The sequence below is a fragment of the Procambarus clarkii genome, chromosome 92, assembly GCF_040958095.1.
Source record: "Procambarus clarkii isolate CNS0578487 chromosome 92, FALCON_Pclarkii_2.0, whole genome shotgun sequence".
NCBI classification, from domain to species: Eukaryota; Metazoa; Arthropoda; class Malacostraca; order Decapoda; family Cambaridae; genus Procambarus; species Procambarus clarkii.
This window is the reverse complement of record NC_091241.1, coordinates 4,119,228-4,140,606: the sequence shown is the minus strand read 5'-3', so window position 1 is coordinate 4,140,606 and position 21,379 is coordinate 4,119,228. Positions and strand designations below refer to the sequence as shown.

At 44.7% G+C, this 21,379-nt stretch overlaps 1 protein-coding gene across 1 annotated transcript in view; it reads left to right on the top strand.

Annotated features, from left to right (window-relative positions):
- Positions 1-18,905, top strand: part of LOC123775146 (uncharacterized) — a 55,102-nt gene extending 36,197 nt beyond the window's left edge. The window contains exons 10-13 of the mRNA XM_045770064.2: positions 1,929-4,315; positions 9,609-9,920; positions 14,731-14,881; positions 16,374-18,905. Coding sequence (XP_045626020.2) covers positions 1,929-4,315; positions 9,609-9,920; positions 14,731-14,881; positions 16,374-16,616 — 3,093 coding nt within the window. The 3' untranslated portion in view covers positions 16,617-18,905. The remainder of the gene's footprint in view (positions 1-1,928; positions 4,316-9,608; positions 9,921-14,730; positions 14,882-16,373) is intronic.
- Positions 18,906-21,379: the final 2,474 nt, after the last annotated feature.

Below are 21,379 nucleotides of genomic sequence, written 5' to 3'. Positions count from 1 at the left end.
GGGAACCACGAGCTAGAACCTGGTCCCTTCAGAGAGCTGCAGGGAGCAATGGCCTATGAGCACTTTACATTTAAAGTACAGTATGTCATAATTGCCATCAACTGGGGAAGGATCCAGAAAGGTACATGAATCAAAACAGACCATTGTCTGGTTAACCTGTGCAATCTACATCCTAAAAGATCAAATTAACTCCCCTAGAAAGAAACCAAACAAGCAACACTTCATGTAACTAGCACTCCTACTCGTTTGTGCTCCCACCCTCTTGTGGGGGGGGGGGCAGCATTCCACCACTCCAGTTCTTGAAATGATGTGCTGGCAGTCAGATCGGTCACCTCTGGCCTCAGATTATCTTGAGATGATTTCGGGGCTTAGTGTTCCCGTGGCCCAGTCCTCTACCAGGCCTCCACCCCCAGGAAGCAGCCTGTGACAGCTGACTAACTCCCAGGTAACAGGAGCATCAGGGTGAAAGAAACTGCCCATTGTTTCTCGCCAGTGCCCGGGATCGAACTCGAGACCACAGGATCATGCGTCCAGTGTTCTGTCCGTTCAGCCACCGGCTCCCTCTCCATCGGAACTCTCTCAAGTTCCTGTTCAAGATTTTACCCAGTGTGGCTGTACCACCAATATGTGTGGTGTGGTGGCCAGGTGTATACGGAGCAGCCTGTGCCTTGGGTGATCTTCCCTAGGTGCTCCATAAGTACAGGTACTACTCTTGCGTTTCAGGGTTATCTTCCCTGGGGCGTTCGGGACTCGCTCCCCGTTAGAGAACTTTGTCACTTGAGGTTGTCTTCATCCTTGGGGTACATCGGGGGTCTTGGGCTTTCCGTCTTGCCCTGGGTGGGGTGCACAGCGGCTGATGCAGCCTACTTTATTACAATGCAGCGGTCGATGTTTCTCTGTAACTGCCAGTTTGCTTGTTGTGTTTCTTCATGGGGCTTTTAGTTTCCTTTTTCAGTGTTTTTGCCTTTTATGGACAGAGGTGGTCTGCCTAGCTTCTTAATAGGCTAGCCTAGGTTGTGTTGGTGGTCCTCTTCTGTTGCCCACGAGGTTTCACTGCTGCTATTGGTGGTCAGCTTGCCTGTTACTAGACATGTTTCTACCGGCTTAGCTGGCCCCAGTGTCTGAGCTTCCCATAGGGCTAATTTACCCTACGGGTCCTGGAAAATCCCTGTGGACATGGTGGTAACATGGATTCTTCTTCAGAGTCCACTCTCGCCTTGTGAGAAGTTGAAGGTTGCTTGTTGCTCCGGCCTCAGGGTGACGATCATCCGTACTACCTCTTGTCATGCTGCCTGTTGGGTTGGGAACACCTAAGACCTGGAGCCTTGTGGGACTTATTCCTGCTTGTACAGTACTTCACTTTACTCATTCCTTGTCTGTTGATTTCAGGAATCAGGCGGCAGCTGCATTGCAAGCTCAATTCTCCATCTTGCAATGTGCCAGGTTGGAGGCCCCGGAGCTGTCCTGCTTGGGTTTTAGGGATTATGATTTGGGGGCGTTGGTTGCTTTGACATTGGTTCCGTCCATGCTCCTGCTTCCTTTCCCTGGTGGGTATGGTTCACACTACTATATCGGCATTGCTATAGTTATCGGGTGGCTTCTTTGATGGTGTCCCACCTGCGGTCTTCATCTCTGCGACAGTATGAAGTTTCCTGGCGGTCTTAACCTCATTTTCTTTCTCTTCGTCGGTTTCAGACCAGGTTATGTCCTTTCTTTCTTTCGTGACTTTTTCTGGATAGGCATTCTTTCCCCATCCTATCCCAAATCCTTATCCTGATCCCTTTCCAAGTACTATATAGTCAGAATGGCTTTGCACTCGCTCCTGATAGTTACCTGCCTTTCCAACCTCCTCCAACTCCTACATCCTTTCTCATCATTCTCATCCTCCATTTTTGTTCTTATTACATCATTTTCCTTGTTTTCCTTAGGTTGTTGAGCAAGACATGGAGTGTCACCAGCTGGGAAATCATACATCAGTAGAACCGCCATCATGCTTTTCTTGTACATCATCTGTGTCATCCATTGTCACCATTGTGGAGGGTGGCAAGAGAGAGACTCAGAAGGATTGCACCAGAGATACTAAACAGCTTCAAAATCGACAGTTGCAGAGAGAGTCAAGTATCAGACGGAGTTGGAGAATGAACAGGGAAGGATGCAGTGGCAGGTTTCTTTCTTCAGAGTCCCGGGGAGACAGTACTTCTGAATTAGCCATGAGGTCTGCTGGTCATGTTCTTACTGATGAATTTCAGCATGGGTCTGAATGTGAACCAGAGCCTTTACCAGTAAGCCACCAGCCTCCAAAAAAAGCAGATCAGACTTCCAAGTGGATGCTAAATGATGATGAGGAGATTGTAATCAAAGGTGTTAAATATAATGAAGACTCATCCTGCAATATAATTAATCAAAATAAGGTTAGTTTAGAAAAGAAGGATAAGGAACTTTTGGAGCCAGAAAGAATGATACTTTTGCCATCACATGGCTTTGGTAAAACTTTATCAACCTGCAAGACATCAAGAAATCTTGCATCATTAGGAAGTGATGTTGGTAGCAAATCAAGCCCAAATATTATAAACTCTACCGAATGTAATAATGTAAAGGCTGTGAAAGGAAACGCAGAACGTCTCTATCCAACATTGTATGAATTAGACGATCACAAGGAAACATTTGGGCCAGTTATACTAGAACCAGAAATAATTGCTGAAAAAGTGCAAAAACTCTTCAGAGTGCCAGCTCCATGTTCTGGTTCACAAGAGCTGAATCAAGAAAGATTAATTTCATCATCGTCACCTCGTAGTGTTGTTCAAAATCTTGATTATGTTAAAGTAAATGAAGAAAATTATGCATTACAGCCTGTGAGATGCATTACAACTTTGCCACGGACCAAAAAGTTGCAGCCCTTAAATTATGGTTTTGTGTGTGATGGAGCAAGCTACAGTGACCTACCACAATTAAGTCCGACTGTAACTGATGATCAAATAAAAGAGAGAAGCAGTGATAAATATGTTGGTACAGATGGTGATGAAAGGTTATCATTTGATGAAGTTACTGTTCCAGCAACAGATATTCATCCAGAGATAGAAGAAGGAGGGAGTGTCTTGTATTTATTAGATGATGACACTCTCAAAGAACAGTGCAAGTCCACTACAATAGAACAGAATGCCAACTCACAATTAAAGTTTGAAACAGGATGTCAAACCCACATTAGCAGGGAGGGTAAATTTACAACAGCCATTGGATTTGAAGGACTCGGTGTTATTGGTGGCGAAGCGTGTTGTAATTCAGGGACTCCAGAAGTAACTCGAGTAAGTTGCTTGCCCAAGCCTCTAGATACTAGAAAAGTTATCAGAACTATAAATGTAGGAAGGGATTCTGGTAGAGACCTAACTAAACTTCAAAGAGAATGTGCTGTGTATCCATCACTAAGTGACTTCAAGCAGGACTTGAGAATTTATAAAGGTTGTAGTACTGGTAAAGGTGGGAAGTTGGTGACCAAAACACACAGGAGACATCACAGTGATCCCACTAATGGAGATTATGCTTACACAATGCCTCAACCTTTAATAGGTGTTATTGAAGAGCAGGCAATAGTACAAAATAAACTTGTATTAGACAAGAACATATCACAGCTTAATGTTGCAAGTAGTGTTGACAGTGAGATCAAAAGATTACGTTGCCAACAGGAAGCCTCACCAAGAACTGTTGTGAGTAGTGTTGGTAGTGAGAATGAAAGATTAGGTTGCCAGCAAGAAGCCTCACCAAGAACTGTTGTGAGTAGTGTTAGTAGTGAGAATGAAAGATTATGTTGTCAGCAGGAAACATCACCAAGAACTGTTGTGAGTAGTGTTAGTAGTGAGAATGAAAGATTACATTACCAGCAGGAAACATCACCAAGAACTGTTGTGAGTAGTGTTAGTAGTGACAATGAAAGATTACATTACCAGCAGGAAGCCTCACCAAGAACTGTTGTGAGTAGTGAGAATGAAAAATTTTGTCAGCAGGACACATCACCAAGAACTGTTGTGAGTAGTGTTAGTAGTGAGAATGAAAGATTATATTACCAGCAGGAAGCCTCACCAAGAACTGTTGTGAGTAGTGTTAGTAGTGAGAATGAAAGATTACTGCACCAGCAGGAAGTCTCACCAAGAACTGTTGAAGGTGCTCCCAGTATTGGTAACAAAAGTCTGCCTCCTGATATCAACAATGAATCTTCTGGCACTTACAATTTATGTACAAAGAAGGATTCTACAAATGAAGTCTCGAAAGAAGTCGGCACTGCCTGTGTCAGCGAATTGCCGGTTAACATCCAGATGCCCAGGTATGTCATTATCATCACCTACATTGTAATTTAATTAGTAGTAAAACTTGTAGGGCATTAAGTGGGTAGACAGCTTGTTTTATCCTCTGCATTTGAACAGCCTAGTAAGTCAATGTAGGGTCCTTAGTAAGTAATAAGGATATGTCATAATAACAACACACCATGAATAACTGCACTACTAAGCTGTTGGATTGCTAAAGGTGCATTTAGGTTTAGTCATAAACTTTAACATGAAGTATTTATATTAAAATTGTAATGACAGAGTAAGGATGTTAAATATTTTTCCTCCAGGGTATAGGTGTTCTGGCTTACCTGGACAACCGATTGATTTGGGCACCTAGTTGTTCTGCGTGTATGCTAGCTAGGGATTAGGTTTTGAGCACATTGAAGACATTTCTCTTTTTGGGGAAGCTCTTCAATGGCTTCTTGGAGGTAGCTATGTGGATAGCCCTACATATATATCACACCAGTCCCTTGCAAGTCATAAATGCCTTGAGACAAAATCTGGCACATTCAATAGAACAGGGAGCAGGAAATACTTGATCTCCCCGACCAAGATGAAAACCTACTATAAATGTAGAGCGTACTAAAGCACACCTGCAAGGAAAATAGAAACCAAACTGACAACTAGGGGGACAATAGTTAGGCATTGACAGATAAGTGTTGGCTATCCTTTGGACTCTATACTGAAGGGGCCTGTGCATGTGTTTGTTGCAATTTCTGAGAGGGCTCCTAAAATGGCTTCATGTTACCAGTTAAAATTACCGGTTTTGAGGGTTTGCTTTATTTATCTGGGGCACGGATTTGAACGTTACCCTGGTCATTGTGGTCCTCCTGCAACAACCTGCAATTGCATGCAACTGCACCAACACCAGTGGAGGCCGCACTGCAAGAAGTCACTTTGCAGAAAGCCACAACAACCAAACAAACAAATGAAGCCCCTAGGAGTGAGCAAAATGCCAAGGGTCCCAGTACCCCAGGTGGAGATGAAGGCCAGGACAGCTGTATGCTATTGCCACAAGCAATACCAGGCTGCTTCCACACTTAGGTCATTTGCTCTACAACTTCCTTGCAAGCAAGAAAATATAGCAGGTAATGGACGGATCCTCACACCAGATTTATGTTCAGTGTTTGAGGCTCTGTGCTGGATCCTGAGACAACTCAAATTATGACAAGTTGCAATTATGAAGGCAGTACTTCAGAATGAGGAGTGACATAAATAGCACCAGTATTAACAAAATATGTTTTATTTAACAACTTATTAATCAACATTGATCCACGTTCATTACGTTACTGAAGAGTGTCACCTCAAAAACTTGCAACACACCTCTTTGCGGTAGGAATCCGTCTCCAGCACTCCAGGGTTAGAGAGACCACAGTCTCGACCTACTGAACAGGTCATGAACAAAAGTGAACTAACTGAACACTTCATGAACACTCTTGGCAATTACTGCACTTGCCACTGGCAGTATCAAAACACTTCAACAACATGCCAAATTAACACATGTTAATGAATGCAAAGAACACTGTCACTAAGACAGACACAAGACAAGTAATTACTTTACTTCCAACAATGCCACCGAAGACATTACAATTAATGAATTATTACGTTAATCACACTGTCGCTCAGTCAACAATCAAAGATAATCGTTCCGCGAGCGCTATGTCATGGATTCGTATCCTGGCCGGGGACGATTTACTGGGCGCAATTCCTTAACTGTAGCCTCTGTTTAATGCAACAGTAAAATGTGCACTTGGATGAAAAAACAATTCTTCGCGGCAGGGGATCGTATTCCAGGGACCTGCCCGAAACGCTACGCGTACTAGTGGCTGTACAAGAATGTAACAACTCTTGTATATATCTCAAAATAAAAAAAAAAATAACACTTCAATAATTAGTGGTGACCAAGTGAGGGGAGGGTGGGGGGCTTTGTTCCCAGTTGGTCTATAGAACAGTGTTGCTGGTGAGACCAAGTAGATGGTACCCTATCACTATATGATAGCTTCAGGGAACTACTGAGGCTCGCCCAGAAATTGACATTCTATTACACTCGACACTTGTTTTGTTTTCTGTAGGGATCCCCTTTCGGCTCCCTGGAGCTGGAGCTATTGGGCTAATATGCGATACATTAGACTGGGGCATTAGTCAGTGGAGTTCAGCCTACTGGCAACCACTAGCCAGAATCTCAGAGATAGGGCCAGGGGGAGCAATGCCCTGAAAAAACCCTGGGGTTGGGGGTTTTCCTTATCTGGCATTGACCGGGATTAGGCACCTAGAAAGGTAGGCATAACAAAACAAATCTCACAAGGTAAGAAAATTGCAATCAAAACCGAACAGAGAGAGAACAAGGTGTAACAAACGTTACACCTTGCCGCTGCGCCGCTCATCCACGCAGCCCTCCCCTCCAATGGTTTAGATGGGGAGGGGGGAGCCCCGGACCCCCTGCACCGGCTACCCAGCAACTCCAGTTCGTCAGCTAATGCGATCCTGGGCAGACGTCAACTCTGGCCTCGATTTCCTGGCAGTGTTTTGCCTTAGTGGTGTCCTCTGCTGTTTATCCTTTGGTGGCCAGATGTACTTAAGTGTACCTGGGCTGCATGCATTTAGGGTCACCTTCCCTAAGTGCCCTGTGAGTACTAACCCTGGGTGCTATGGTTACCTTCCCTGGTGCCTTTGGGACACCATTTCCGTAGGGGTTTTTGCTGCTTAGCATTTTCTCCCACCCTTGGGCCCAGCTGGGGTTTTGGGGCCCTTGTTTGGTCTTGGGTAGGGAGTGGTATTGTTGCTGGTTGGGGCATCAAGGTGTTGCGCAGCCAGCTTACCTATGCAGCAGTCGGTCCCTGTTTCCTCTAAGGATGTTGTACTTTTGCTGTGTTTTCTTTTCATTTTTGTTTTCATTGCCTGGTGGGGGGGGGGGGTTGTCTGCCTTGTGTGGCTCTAGGGCCACTTACAGTATATTGTTTTGTGGCCCTCTGCTAGGCCCCCATGATTTTACATATTGCAGGGGTTTCAGTGTTTTTATCGGGGCTTAGTGGACCTATAGATGCGTCTTCCGGGTTCCAGCTTGCCTGGTGCGAGTTTGAAGGTTACTGTGTGCCCTTGTCTTAGGGTGACAGTCACCACTTTTGCCTCCGTCATGCTGCCTGTTAGGTCAACGACACCTTTGACCTGGAATCTTGCGAGTCGTGCTCTCTGCTTGTTCTCCAAATTACCCATTCTGATGACATTGATATTAGGGTATAGGCAGCATCCGTGTTGCATGCTAGGTTTAGGTTGCTGCAATGCGCTAAGTTGGTTGTCCACTGGTATGCCCCGAGACTGCCCATTTTGGTTATGGGCAGTTACCCAAACTTGGGGGCATTAGTCACTTCGACTTTGGTACCATCCATGCTCCCTAGTCCTTTCCCTGTTGTTCATCCTGTTCCACCACCCCTCCCCCTTCCCCCCTGCTCCCAGCTTCCAAACGTCTGAGGGTTTTGGAGTCGGGGCTGGGTTTAATTGGTAATGAGACTCGGGCTGCCTCGGGGGCTGCCCCATCTGGGTTGGGGACGGAGGCATTTGAGCCTGCTCCTCCTGCCGAGGCTTCTGGGTCCTGCCAGCAGACCCCCCTTCTTTGCTGCCTTTTCTTCAGGGGTGGAGGGCGTGGAGGACTTCTGTGCCTCGGGACCTCTGTGGGGTTTCCCGTTTGGGCTCGCGTATCCCATGTCATCTGCAGGGTATTAAATCTAGCCAACCTGCGGTCTGTCCTTGTACCCATGACGTTCAGAAGTTTACTGCTTTGGCTGCCGTATTCGGCAACATGTCTTGGGCTGATATTTGGGCACCGGGGATTTTGGAGGTCAAACAGGGTCGACCAGGTCATCTTGAGATGATTTCGGGGCTTAGCGTCCCCGCAGCCCGGTCCTCGAACAGGCCTCATTTTTGTTACCCCCCACCCCCCCCCCCAGGAAGCAGCCCATAGCAGCTGTCTAACTCCCAGGTACCTATTTACTGCTAGCTAACAGGGGCATCAGGGTGAAAGAAACATTTTGCCCATTTGTCTCCGCCTCTACGGGGGATCGAATCCGGAACCTCAGGACTACGAATCCGAAACGCTGTCCACTCAGCTGTCAGGCTAAACCTGGTCAACCAAGGTCGAATGTTAACCAAATGTGGCTTTGTGTGGCTTTGGGTCGCAGGTTGTAGCCATTAGTCTCAACTTCGAGTTGAGGAGCGCGTGGTGACTGCCTTCTGGGTAGGTCCCTCTATTAGACCGAGGGAGCCGGTCGGCCGAGCGGACAGCACGCTGGATTTGTGATCCTGTGGTCCTGGGTTCGATCCCAGGCGCCGGCGAGAAACAATGGGCAGAGTTTCTTTCACCCTATGCCCCTGTTACCTAGCAGTGAAATAGGTACCTGGGTGTTAGTCAGCTGTCACGGGCTGCTTCCTGGGGGTGGAGGCCTGGTCGAGGACCGGGCCGCGGGGACACTAAAAAGCCCCGAAATCATCTCAAGATAACCTCAAGATAACCTCAAGATAACTTATCTTTGGTTATGTAGCTCCAGAGTTGAAAGGGCTCCCCACAGAAAACCAGTGTTGAATGTAATGGAACTCCATTTTCTGGGGTTTTCTCACTCTCTCTACCCTCTCACTACCCCTGGAGGGAGAGAGGGTGCCTCCCTGGCATCCTCTCTCCCTCCAGCCTGTAGTTTTTAATGTAGTTTTCATGCTTAGCCTACGAACTAGAATTGCTGGGTAGCCAGCACAGAGGGTCCTGGGCTCCCCCTTCCCCCTCCTGAGAAGGGGAGGACTGCGCAGACAAGCAGCACGGAGGCAAGGTGTGACATTTGCTTCTTTGCTCGTTTCCTTGGAATTAGAGGGAATTCTGCCTCTCTGTTTGGTATCGGTTGCAATTTTCTTACTATGTGGGGGGTCTGTTTTGTTATGCCTACCTTTCTGGGTGCCTAACCCCAGTCGATGGCAGATGAGGAAAACCCCAAACCATTGGGAGGGGGTTCCAGAACCATTGCTCTCTGTGCCTCTCCGAGGGGGGCCAGGGTCTGGCTTGTGGTCCCTGGTAGGCTGAACTCCATTGACTAATGCCCCGGTCTAATGTATCGCATATTTGCCCAATAGCTCCAGGGGAGCCTCCACGGCTCGCGCAGAAAATAGCGTTTCATTACATTCAACGCTGGATTTTTTTGTGATGGATCTGTAATCATGCAAATAATTGCTGTATTTACAAATGAGCATAAAATCTACCTTGATTAATCCTTTGGTTATTGCAACATTAAGTAGTGTGTTTTGTGGCAGGTGTACGTGCGTGGGCTGCAGCCCATCAGGTGCTTCACAATCCAGAAGCATCAACTGCAATAAGGGCATCAGCATCAACAGCATCAACAGCAGTAAAAGCCCGGAAAATAGTAGCATCGGCTGCAGTCTTGCAGGTTCATTGTTTGGGGGTGTGATAGACCATTATTCATCAGTGTTTGTTGTTCATGCTACCACCCAGACCCACCAGTGGGAGGATGCTCTCAGACACGACCTCTCTGCTGCTGCCCACTGCTCCACTTTGGATCAGCAGGTGGCAGAGGCTGTTGCTGTTGTCGCCGACACAAACACTTGGTATTTATATATTTGTAATACATTAAGGTAGTGGTATTGGAGAAATATAGTAGATTCCCAGTTTGGCACAAGTGGGTTTACCACAGACCACTTCTAGGCCACCTTAGGTTAAGTTTTGCTTGACTTATATTAAAACTGTTTAGGTAGAGAGTTGCAGAATTATTCATTAAGCAATAGGCACAATAATGAAGGCAAACTTAGGGAAGTGGTTGACTTGGAAGAAGGCAAGCTAAAGGATTGTGGTTGACTTAAGGGGGTTGTGGTTGACCTGCAGAAAGGTAAGCTCAGGGGTTGTGGTTGACCTGGAGGCAGGCAAGCTATGGGGCTGTGGGTGACTTGCAGGCAGGCAAGCTAAGGGGTTGTGGGTGGCCTGGAAGCAGGCAAGCTAAGGGGCTGTGGGTGACCTGGAGGATGACAAGCTATGGGGCTGTGGGTGACCTGGAGGCAGGCAAGCTAAGGGGCTGTGGGTGACCTGGAGGCGGGCAAGCTATGGGGCTGTGGGTGACCTGGAGGCAGGCAAGCTAAGGGGTTGTGGGTGACCTGGAGGCAGGCAAGCTAAGGGGCTGTGGGTGACCTGGAGGATGACAAGCTATGGGGCTGTGGGTGACCTGGAGGCGGGCAAGCTATGGGGCTATGGTGACCTGGAGGCAGGCAAGCTATGGGCCTATGGGTGACCTGGAGGCAGGCAAGCTAAGGGGCTGTGGGTGATCTGGAGGCAGGCAAGCTATGGGGCTGTGGTGACCTGGAGGCAGGCAAGCTATGGGGGGTATGGTTAATCAATAATGCTACATTTCTGGGGATGAGCCCCTTTGGCTCCCCAGAGCTATCCAGACTGATATGTATATTATTAGACTTGGGCATCAGTCAGTGTGAAAAGAGTTCTAGGCCAACTGGGGACCACGAACCAGAACCTGGCCCCCTCAGAGAGGCCCGAGGAGCAATGGCCTCTAGAAATACACATGGGCTTTGGAGCATTCTGTGTCTGCCATCGATCGGGCACCCAGTAAGATAAGTGCCTCAAAACAAACCCCCTATTTTGGTTAAAATGACTAAAATAGACAAACGAGTGGACAGGACTCCTCAAATGAAAATGAACAAACAAGCATGATGTCACACGAGCCGCGCCGCATGTCTGCGCAGCTTCCCCCTCCCCAGGAGGGGGAAGGGGAAGCCCCAGACCCACCGTGCCGGCGATCCACCCTTCACTTCTTGGCTGATGTGATTGGGGGGCATGGTTAGAGAGCTTCATGCTCTCCTCCTGCGCAGGGGTTTCTATTCTTTTCGTCGAGATGATAGGTTCATTCATTTGCAGCCGTCTCCTTTTATTCTGGCGAATATTGGGACTGCTGCTTTCCGGAGGGGTCCTTGGGTTGTTGATGCTTGGTTGGTCAGGCTAGGGGTGCATCATGTGTTGTGTCCGGTTGCAGCTCTCCGCCGCTATTTGTGCTCCACATCCTCTGTGACCAGGGATGCGCTTTGGGTTGATCCGGTTTCCTTTCTTCCCTGTTCTAGGGTTCGTGTCTCTCAGGTCGTCCGCAGGGTTATTCGGTCTAGCCAGCCTGCGGCTTATCCCCATGCCCATTACGTTCGTAAGTTTGCTACGTTGGCTGCTGTCTTTGGTAACATGTCCTGGGCTGACATTCGGGCACGGGGTTCTTGGCAGTCGAACAGGGTCCTGGCTGCACGCTGCCTTGTGATTGTTCCTGGGCCTAGTCAGACCTGTCGGTTATGGGTCAGCGGTTGCAGCCTGTTGTCTCGAGTTCGAGTTGAGGTGTGAGCACTGACTGCCTCCCGGGTAAGCCCCTCTAGTTTTTGTCTTTGGTGAAGTAGCTCCGGGGAGCCGAAGGGGTTCCCCCCAGAAAACCAGCGTTGAATGCAATGAAACAGCATTTTCTGGGTGAGTCCCAGAGGCTCCCCAGAACCCCCCCCCCCCCCCACCTCCTGGTCAGCAGTTTTTCGCGTGTTTTAACATCCAGCCTCAAACTGAAGGGTGGATCACTGGTGCAGTGTTTCTGGGGCTCTCCCTTCCCCCTCCCTGGGAGGGGGGAGCTGCTCAAACATGTGGCGCAGCTCGTGTGATGTCATGCTCGTTTGCTCGTTTTCATTTGGGGAATTCTGTCCACCCATTTGTCTATTTTAGTCGTTTTTAACCAGAAAAGGGGTTTGTTTTGAGGTGCTTACCGTTCTGGGTGCCTGGCCCGGTCGATGGTAGACATAGAATGCTCCAAATTCCATGTGCATTTCTATAGCCCATTGCTCCTCGTGCCTCTCTGAGGGAGCCAGATTCTGGCTCGTGATCCCCAGTACACCTCGAACTCCATACACACTGACTGATGTCAAAGTCTAATGATATACTTAACAGCCTGGATAGCTCTGGGAAGCCTCCGGGTCTCACCCAGAAAATGGCATTTCGTTACATTCATCACAGGTTTTTTGCTGTAGTATGATTGATTTAGAAGTCTATGTAAAATAGATTGTGATAAAAATAGATAGACGAATGTGGACCTACAGTATATAGTTGACTAGGATCTTGCTGCACTTTATCTAAATTATATTAAGTTTATTGGTAAGTCTCTCTTCTTTCTGTAGCTATAACTTGTATAAGCTTTGTTTTAAATTTAAACTAAGTTGTGAGTAATGATTGTCGTTACCTGAAACACTACACTTGTTGTGCAACTTGTAGCATGGGCCTGGCCTTTTAGAGTTCTTTGAGCTGTATGTGCTCAGGGCTACCTTCCCTGTGTGCTCCTTAGTGCTGCCCCTGCATTGACAGTTCTCTTCTCAGGTGTGTTCAGTAGTTTTCTCTCTTAGAAGACCATCCTGTTTGAGGCAGTCCTTGCCTTGGGAGAGTCAGGGGTCTAGTTCTTTCCCCATCTTGACCTAGTAGGGAGCAAGCATTGGCTGGTTGGGGCACACTGATAGCTCGCTTGGTTGTTAATACTGTGCTCTGAGGTCGACCTTCATAGCAGTGTAACTCAGGCTGTGCTGTCCCGCTTGGTTTACCTTTCAGGCCTTGGAAAGTCCTTAGGTATTGAATGGGGCCAATGGATATACCCTCCGAGGCTGTTCTAGCCTTGAGTGAATTTGAGGGTTGTTAGTCATCCATGCCATAGAGCAACAATCATTTGTTCTGCCTCTGTTTTTTAGTTCTGGAAGCCATTTTTGTAGCAGGTCTTTGCACCTTTTCAAGTTTATTTATGTGCTTCTTGACATATGGGCACCATACAACTGCTGCATATTCCAGTTTTGGTCTCATAAACAGTCATGAATGGTTTCTTTAGTATTTCACCATCCATGTAATGAAAAGTAAGTCTGAAGTTGGAAAGTGATGCATACGCTCTTCACAATTTTCTTTGTGTGTTCTTCTAGGGACAGTTTACTATCCAAAACCATCCCTAAGTCTCTTTCTTATGTGCCTGGTTGGATGCTCTGGAGCTGGCCAGCTTTGTGTTCATAGACCTAGAATTGGAGGCGTTGATGAGCACCACCTTGACTTCCTCCGTACCATTTGAGCATGGTTTGCCTTCCCTTTGATCAACCTTTCCCTCCCCCCCCCACCCCCTTTCCCCCTCTGCTTCCGGCCTTGAAGCATCCGAGGGTTTTCAGGTAAGGGCAGGGCTTAGTTCAGGATATGGCTTTTTTGTTTCTGGGGGTGGCTCTTTCCAATATTGACATGGAGGTAGTTGAGCTGGCTGGTCCCAATGAGGTTTTAAGGTTTCTTCCCAGCCAGCCCCTTCTGAAACCTCTCCCTTGGACTCCAATTTTCTCTCCAGGGTGATGTGGTCACGACTCTGCTCCGGAATCTTCGTGGTTGGTTCCCGGGCTTGGGGAAACTTGAATAGCGGGACTTGGGTTCCATTGGACCTCAAGTGGGTCTTTGTCCCTTCAGACAAGGGCCTGTTTGCTTCAGGAGAGGGGTTTCCATAGCATCCTCCTTGTATGATTTTGATATAAATACTGCTCCCTGGGGTTTGTTTCCACGTACTTCTAGGCCTGTCAGCATTGTTATTCCAAAGGTTTCTTTCCTCTCGAGTCCCTCTGTCAGTAGCTCGAGAGGATTTTATCAAGTACCTCCTGCGAGACACAGAATTTGCCTTTATGAAGGACCCCTGCTTCTTTTGAGTTTGGATCATCATCTTGCTGCATCTGTTATGAGGTCCCAGAGTCTTCCTGGCTAGTGGGCAAACCTCTGAGCCTCTGAACTATGGTTGGGTAGCCGGTACAGGAGAATGGGGGACCCCCCTTCTCCCTTCCGGGGAAGGAGGGAGCTGCGCATTCAGCGGCGTGGCGGCTGTGGTGACGTTATGCTTGTTTGCTTGTTTTTTGATTGGGAAGTTTTCCTTGCTCGTTCAGCTTTCGGTTTGCAATTTTAACTAGCTATAGTTTGTTTTGGGATTCCTACCTTTCTGGGTGCCTGACCTGGTAGATGGCAGATATAGACTTCTTCCAACTACATAGTGTCTATAGGTCATTGTTCCTCGTGCCTCTGAGGGGGGGGGGTTCTGGCTCGTGGTCCCCGATAGACATAGAACTCCATCAATTGACTGTTGCCATGGTCTAATATATACACATCAGCCTGGATAGCTCCGGGGAGCCTGCGGGTCTCACCTAGAAATTGGTGTTTCATTACATTCAGCACAGGGTATTTACATAATAAAAAATCATTACACATTTATTAGTCTTGAAAATTTATGAAAGCAATGGACTGTTAACTTTCCAAATACAATAACTGAGAATAGCACTGTAAAATAAAAAAAAAATTATTAATTGGTCTCTGTATATTATCTAATACACTATTCGTGGACAACAGGGAGGTGCAGGTGATGTCATCTCACACGTACGTTGTGGAACACACTGGCTCTGGGGGTCAAGTGGGTCCAAGAGTCGGCATGTCTCCCTTAGTGTCGGCCATTACGGACTCTGTGCTGGACCTTGCTCGCATGGCTGTTGGACCTCAGTTTGTGAGTTATTACTCTTTATAATGTAACTTAGTTTTATGGTTTTACCTGGATGTGGTATGGCTTGCTTTAACACTTTCCCAACACCACCACCCATTACTGCAGCTCACCCTTCATGGCAGCGTCCAGCTATTTCCTGGTGACAACACAGCAACAATCAGGTCATTGTAACTTCATCCTCATCTCTTTGTGCACTTTCCAACCTTCTATTGTACCAGGCCACAAGTAAGGGATCGCTTGCTCCTCCAAACAATAAGTGAAGGAAGGCCATCTTCCCGAGGCCACAAGTAAGGGAAGGCCACCTCTGTAACAATCGCTGCCCACTATTGTAATAATGCTCGGATGTCACCACTGTAACAGTTACAAAGATGTAGCCTTCAGATCAAGTACATAGGTACGACGTCGATCAAGGTCACGAGGCATTTAACCTGTCATCTTAATCAGGTGCCCCTAAAAATCACATGAGACAAGCCCATGACATCACCCCTAACAACATCACCCTGTTGTTCTTCGTACATCCTGACAAAACTCAGGATGTAAGAAAATTACAAATTCTTGAAGCCATTCATATAAAAGCTGAACAACCCACCATAAATACCCAAATAACAGAGCTATTCACTCTACTCACCATGAGAGTAAGAACAAGACTGGAATACAAAGATAACAATGTAGAAGACACTGCTCAAAATGCCATGCCCACTACACCTGATTAATCTTTGTATTTGCTTCCCCCTTTTTTTTTTTGTTTTTTACTTTATTTGTCCCTATTTACATCCCTCATTCATCCCCCATTTATGCCCTACTCTTCCCGTCTTTATGCTGTACTCCTCACCTATTTGTATTATGTACCTGACATCCCTAATGGTATAAATATAATATGCCCTGTACAGTCCCATCACTTGAGAATGAACCAGTTAGGTTCAATATGTTGTGTACATTTATAACACTTGTAATACACTCTACAGTTAATTATTTCTTTTAGTTTGCCTTGAACAAAGATGACATTTGGAGAAGTCCTCTTCCAATTAAACCAAGATGCAAGAGCACTAGTCAGAAGGATAGAAGCCCTAAACAAGAAAATAATCAGTACAGAATATGCAGTCATATTTAGTGAAACATATCTAAATGAAAACCTGCTGCCATTATACATTAAATATGTGTGTGTGTGTTTTGTGTATGTATGTACAGAGGAACCTCGGTTAATGAATTTAATCCGTTCCGGCACCGAGTTCGTCATTTGAAACACTCGTCTTGCATACGTCCAGCCTTCCATATGACCATAATGGCTCAAGCGAGCTAGATTCTGGTCCTGGCTTCAGATAGGTGATGGATGGGTCTTAGAGGCTGGGTGTTGGGTTAAGGTTTGGCAGAACCAGAGGTAAGCTCAGGGGGTCACTAGGTGCCATCTAGTAAAGGCTGTTTCATTACATTAATTTTTTTTTATTATTTATTACAGTGTGTGACCTAAGGAGATTAATAACATTTCTTTCCACAGATCATGCAACACTTCGAGGAACGCCTATGTGAACTATACCTCAAGTCACAGCTGTTGGCAGAGTACTTACTGGGAGGAGCTGGTGCTTCCTTAAGAGGCACTGAAGCTGCACTGAGCCCCTACCACTTGCCAGAGTTGACACGTGCTCTGGGCTTTGACCTCAATGACTTGCCACTATTGTTGGCGGTTGCCTCAACTCACACGCCCGCCCTCACTCGCATGTTTGGCTTGTCAATCAAGTAATCTGTGTATGAGGCTCAGACATTCATTGAACCACAATGTGTGAAAAAAGAAGTATGTGTTATTGATGAATGGTATATTTCATATTTTAGTACTCTGTGGTTAGTTACTGATGACACTTATTTTCAAGTCAGGAATTACAATGTTCATATTGTGATTGTATAAAGCATACAACTTCATAGTCAGCTAAATAAGCTGCTGTTCATTCATGCCAGGATGTATCAAATTCTGTTTTTTTTTGTACTCTCCTACACTGTGCAGTGTATGTTGGTACAGTACTCTCTTATACTGTGCAGTGTATGTTGGTACAGTATTCTCTTATACTGTGCAGTGTATGTTGGTACAGTACTCTCTTATACTGTGCAGTGTATGTTGCTACAGTACTCTCTTATACTGTGCAGTGTATGTTGGTACAGTACTCTCTTATACTGTGCAGTGTATGCTGGTACAGTACTCTCTTGTACTGTGCAATGTATGTTGGTATTATCTTATACTGTACAGTGTATGTTGGTACAGTACTCTCCTATACCGTGCACTGTATGTTGGTATTATCTTGTACTGTGCAGTGTATGTTGGTACAGTACTCTTATACCGTGCACTGTATGTTGGTATTATCTTATACTGTACAGTGTATGTTGGTACAGTACTCCCTTATACTGTGCAGTGTATGTTGGTACAGTACTCTCTTGTACCATGCAATGTATGTTGGTATTATCTTATACTGTACAGTGTATGTTGGTACAGTACTCTCTTATACCGTGCACTGTATGTTGGTATTATCTTATACTGTGCAGTGTATGTTGGTACAGTACTCTCTTATACCGTGCACTGTATGTTGGTATTATCTTATACTGTGCAGTGTATGTTGGTACAGTACTCTCTTATACCGTGCACTGTATGTTGGTATTACAGTATCTTATACTGTACAGTGTATGTTGGTATTATCTTATACTGTGCAGTGTATGTTAGTACAGTACTCTCTTATACCGTGCACTGTATGTTGGTATTACAGTATCTTATACTGTACAGTGTATGTTGGTATTATCCTACAGTGTATGTTGGTACTATCCAACACTGTACAGTGTATGGTTGTGTCATGACACTATCACTGTGATGGTTGTGTCATGACACTATCACTGTGACGGTTGTGTCATGACACTATCACTGTGATGGTTGTGCCATGGCACTATCACTGTGATGGTTGTGTCATGACACTCTCGGGACCTTTCATTTTACTGATGAGATTTGCTGTGCAAAATCATTTTTATATGGATTTACCCCCAATAGAGTACTGATAATTGTTATAATATGAATGTAACTATAGGACATAATAGTGGCTGTTCAGATGAACACAACCACAGTATATGCTGGCAGAACAGCAATAACATTGTGAATAAGAAAGTGATAATGTGCATGACAATCATAATAATAGAACTGCAGAGTACAAGTAAATTATAACGTCCGATATTATCAAGGTGGGACATGGAATATTTGTAGCAGAGACTTCAGCAATACTTCCCACTCCTTGAGGTGGTCATTTGGACGTGACAATAGTTGTGCTCTCATTTCCCGCAGGACGCAAGAGCTGCACAAAAGGAGGATAGTTGTTTAGGAACTAACACGAGTTACAGACTCGGCATGCCACATTAACATTACAGGGGAAACATCACACATCTCAGGGACCAGTTTATAACATAAGGAAGCTTTGATATTGTTTTGAAACACCTTCCTGGTCACTATTCATTGTTATTCTTAACAGGATCTCAGAGAATGTTTAAATAAGGGTCTTGAATTATGTGTTAATTATGTTTTGTGGGGTGGGATTGTATATTTATTATGGCTTAGCTGTGGTTTATGTGTAGGGTGTGGCGTTGGTGTACAGGTTGTGGCCTGTGTGTAGGCTGTGGCCCATGTACAGGTTGTGGTCTGTGTGTAGGCTGTGGCCCATGTACAGGTTGTGGTCTGTGTGTAGGCTGTGGCCCATGTACAGGTTGTGGTCTGTGTGTAGGCTGTGGCCCATGTACAGGTTGTGGCCTGTGTGTAGGCTGTGGCCCATGTACAGGTTGTGGTCTGTGTGTAGGCTGTGGCCCATGTACAGGTTGTGGCCTGTGTGTAGGCTGTGGCCCATGTACAGGTTGTGGTCTGTGTGTAGGCTGTGGCCCATGTACAGGTTGTGGTCTGTGTAGGCTGTGGCTTATGGTACTGTATGTGTAAGCAGACAATCACCACTATTATAATGGTAATTTAATTTAGGATTGTTATTGATTGCAAATAAATAAAATAATCAGTTGATGATATCTATGATTATTATGCAGTTCAGTATATGTAACCCCATGTATATGTGTAATAAATATATATATATATATATATATATATATATATATATATATATATATATATATATATATATATATATATATATATATATATATATATATATATATAATATATATACATATATATATATATATATAGTGTGTATATTATATACATATATAAATAATGGGATACATTAAACACATGAACCCTTCATCCGGCACACATGAGCACACACCCGGGTGAACACACCCCCTCCGCAGTGCTTCAATAGTGTTCATATTTATGCGATGAGAAATGCATACCAATTTTTGGTTACAATGGTCACATTATAAATGCATTTTTACTTTAAGGCAATGTTAAAACTGGTATACGTCAGCTTTAGAATAATTCTGAAAACACTTTGAGTATGAATGCTTACCATTCATACTTCCAATTACAGTGCATTGTAGAGTGACTTTGTAATGAGCAGACCAGAGATACATGACCTGTGTGACATAGTCTGGACACTCATGTACACAGTGATTCATTGCAGTTTGTCTCTATACAGTTTTGCCTTTTTACTTTTACAACTCGATAATTGGTTGAGATGCACAAAGTTTTAGTTAAAACATTAGCAAGAACAGATAGTTGCACGTACATCTCGGGATTTTATCAGGTTTCGGAATTTATTAAATATAGTATTTTTAACAGTGATTTGATGACCACATGCTAAATTGTTAAAGATTTTTTAATTTCTTATAGTAGACATGTGTTTTGTTGTTATTACAATTATTAGCTGAAAGGGATTTAAAACTGATGGTAAATGAAGTCTTCCATTGACAAATATTTTGTAGATAAAGGAGTGAGTGGACTGAGCAATGGCAGGACTACTGTTGTGTGTAGATGGCTGTGTGTGGACACACACACACACACACACACACACACACACACACACACACACACACACACACACACACACACACTGCTCCACTTGTTGTCCTCGGTCAGTTTTTCAGCTCAACCTTGTTCGTGTTTTCACTGTTTTCTCAATCTCTTTATTTTTCTTTATTTTCCTCATTTCTTTAATTTGTATTTGTAATGCTAATTTATTTCCATGTATTTGCTAAGATAATACTCATCCTTTCTGCACTTTGCTTATCAGTGCAAGAAACAGGGTCACTCTGCCTCACTTTATAATGGCTAAACCAACATGTGGAACATTAGAGAAATTTTCAAGTACTTCCTTACAAGTTTTTTATTAAAGCTTGAAGCTTTCCCCAATCTGGGAAAGATTGGTTTTGGGCCACATTGTTAAACAGAGGTAAGTTTCTGGTAGAAGTAGTAAGGTATCTAAAGATTTAGATCCATCTGTGAAGCAAATGAAGTGCTCTCTACTGTAAAGTGTGCTAAGCTCAGGGATTTAAACATAGGTGTTGCACCTTTATAAGAAAAACTGGTAAGTAGCAGTGTGTTTACATTAATCCACATCTCAAGTGTTATTTTCTAGCTGAAGCTGTGATATGGGCTGTGATTTATGTCCAATTTTGTATTGAACTTTGGTATGTTAATAATATGAACTAAGGAAGGTTGTAGATATTTATAGTTGGTAGATTATTTGTATGATTACTTTACACATAGGGCAAGTGTGCTTATCTTTCAGTGACCGGGGGGAGTGAGATCTAGCTCTTTCTGTTCTGCCTCTCTAACTATTTATACCTGTCATGCTAATTTCTTCTCACAATATTAACGTTTTCATCACATTTTTATTACAGTTGTGGATGTAATTGGCTTCTGTATGATTATTACACACATGGGGAAAAAGTGTGTATAATTACTATACACCTTGGAGAAGTGTATGTGTGTGTCATTACTATACACATGGGTAAGAGAAAGAGAGAAAGAGATTTTGTCAAGGCTGCTGATGCTAATGTGTTTTGGCATATAAATTGAGGGCTGTATTCTAAACTGACCTTTTTTTTTTCATTTTTCCTTAAATTTAAATTCACACATTATTTAACCTTCCTGCAAACTGCCTGTACCATGAACAAGAAGATACTGTCATTATAATGACTGGAATTAGTGATGCTATAGAATGTCTGAAGTTTTAATTAGTGATAAAGGAAACAATGTTGTCATTTTGGCACAAGACCTAGAAGAGAAACATGGAAGAAGGCGAGATGATTCATAATCTAAAACTTCTCACCGCCACTGGACTTGCCTTCTCTAAACTTTTTCTGGAGGGGCCAAACGGTGGCTTCCTGTAGTACTGAGACAGCTCCTCACAAGAGTTGCATCAGCCCTAGTACCTTAAAAAGCCTACCAGAGACCAGATCCAGAATCTGGCCCACTCAGAGGCACAAAGCGCAGGGAATTGTCATGATCACCCTCGGCAAGGAAACATCCAGTAAGCAAGTGAAGCAAAATGAACAACTGCAAGGTTCACAGGTAAAAGAAAACTGAAGCAGCAA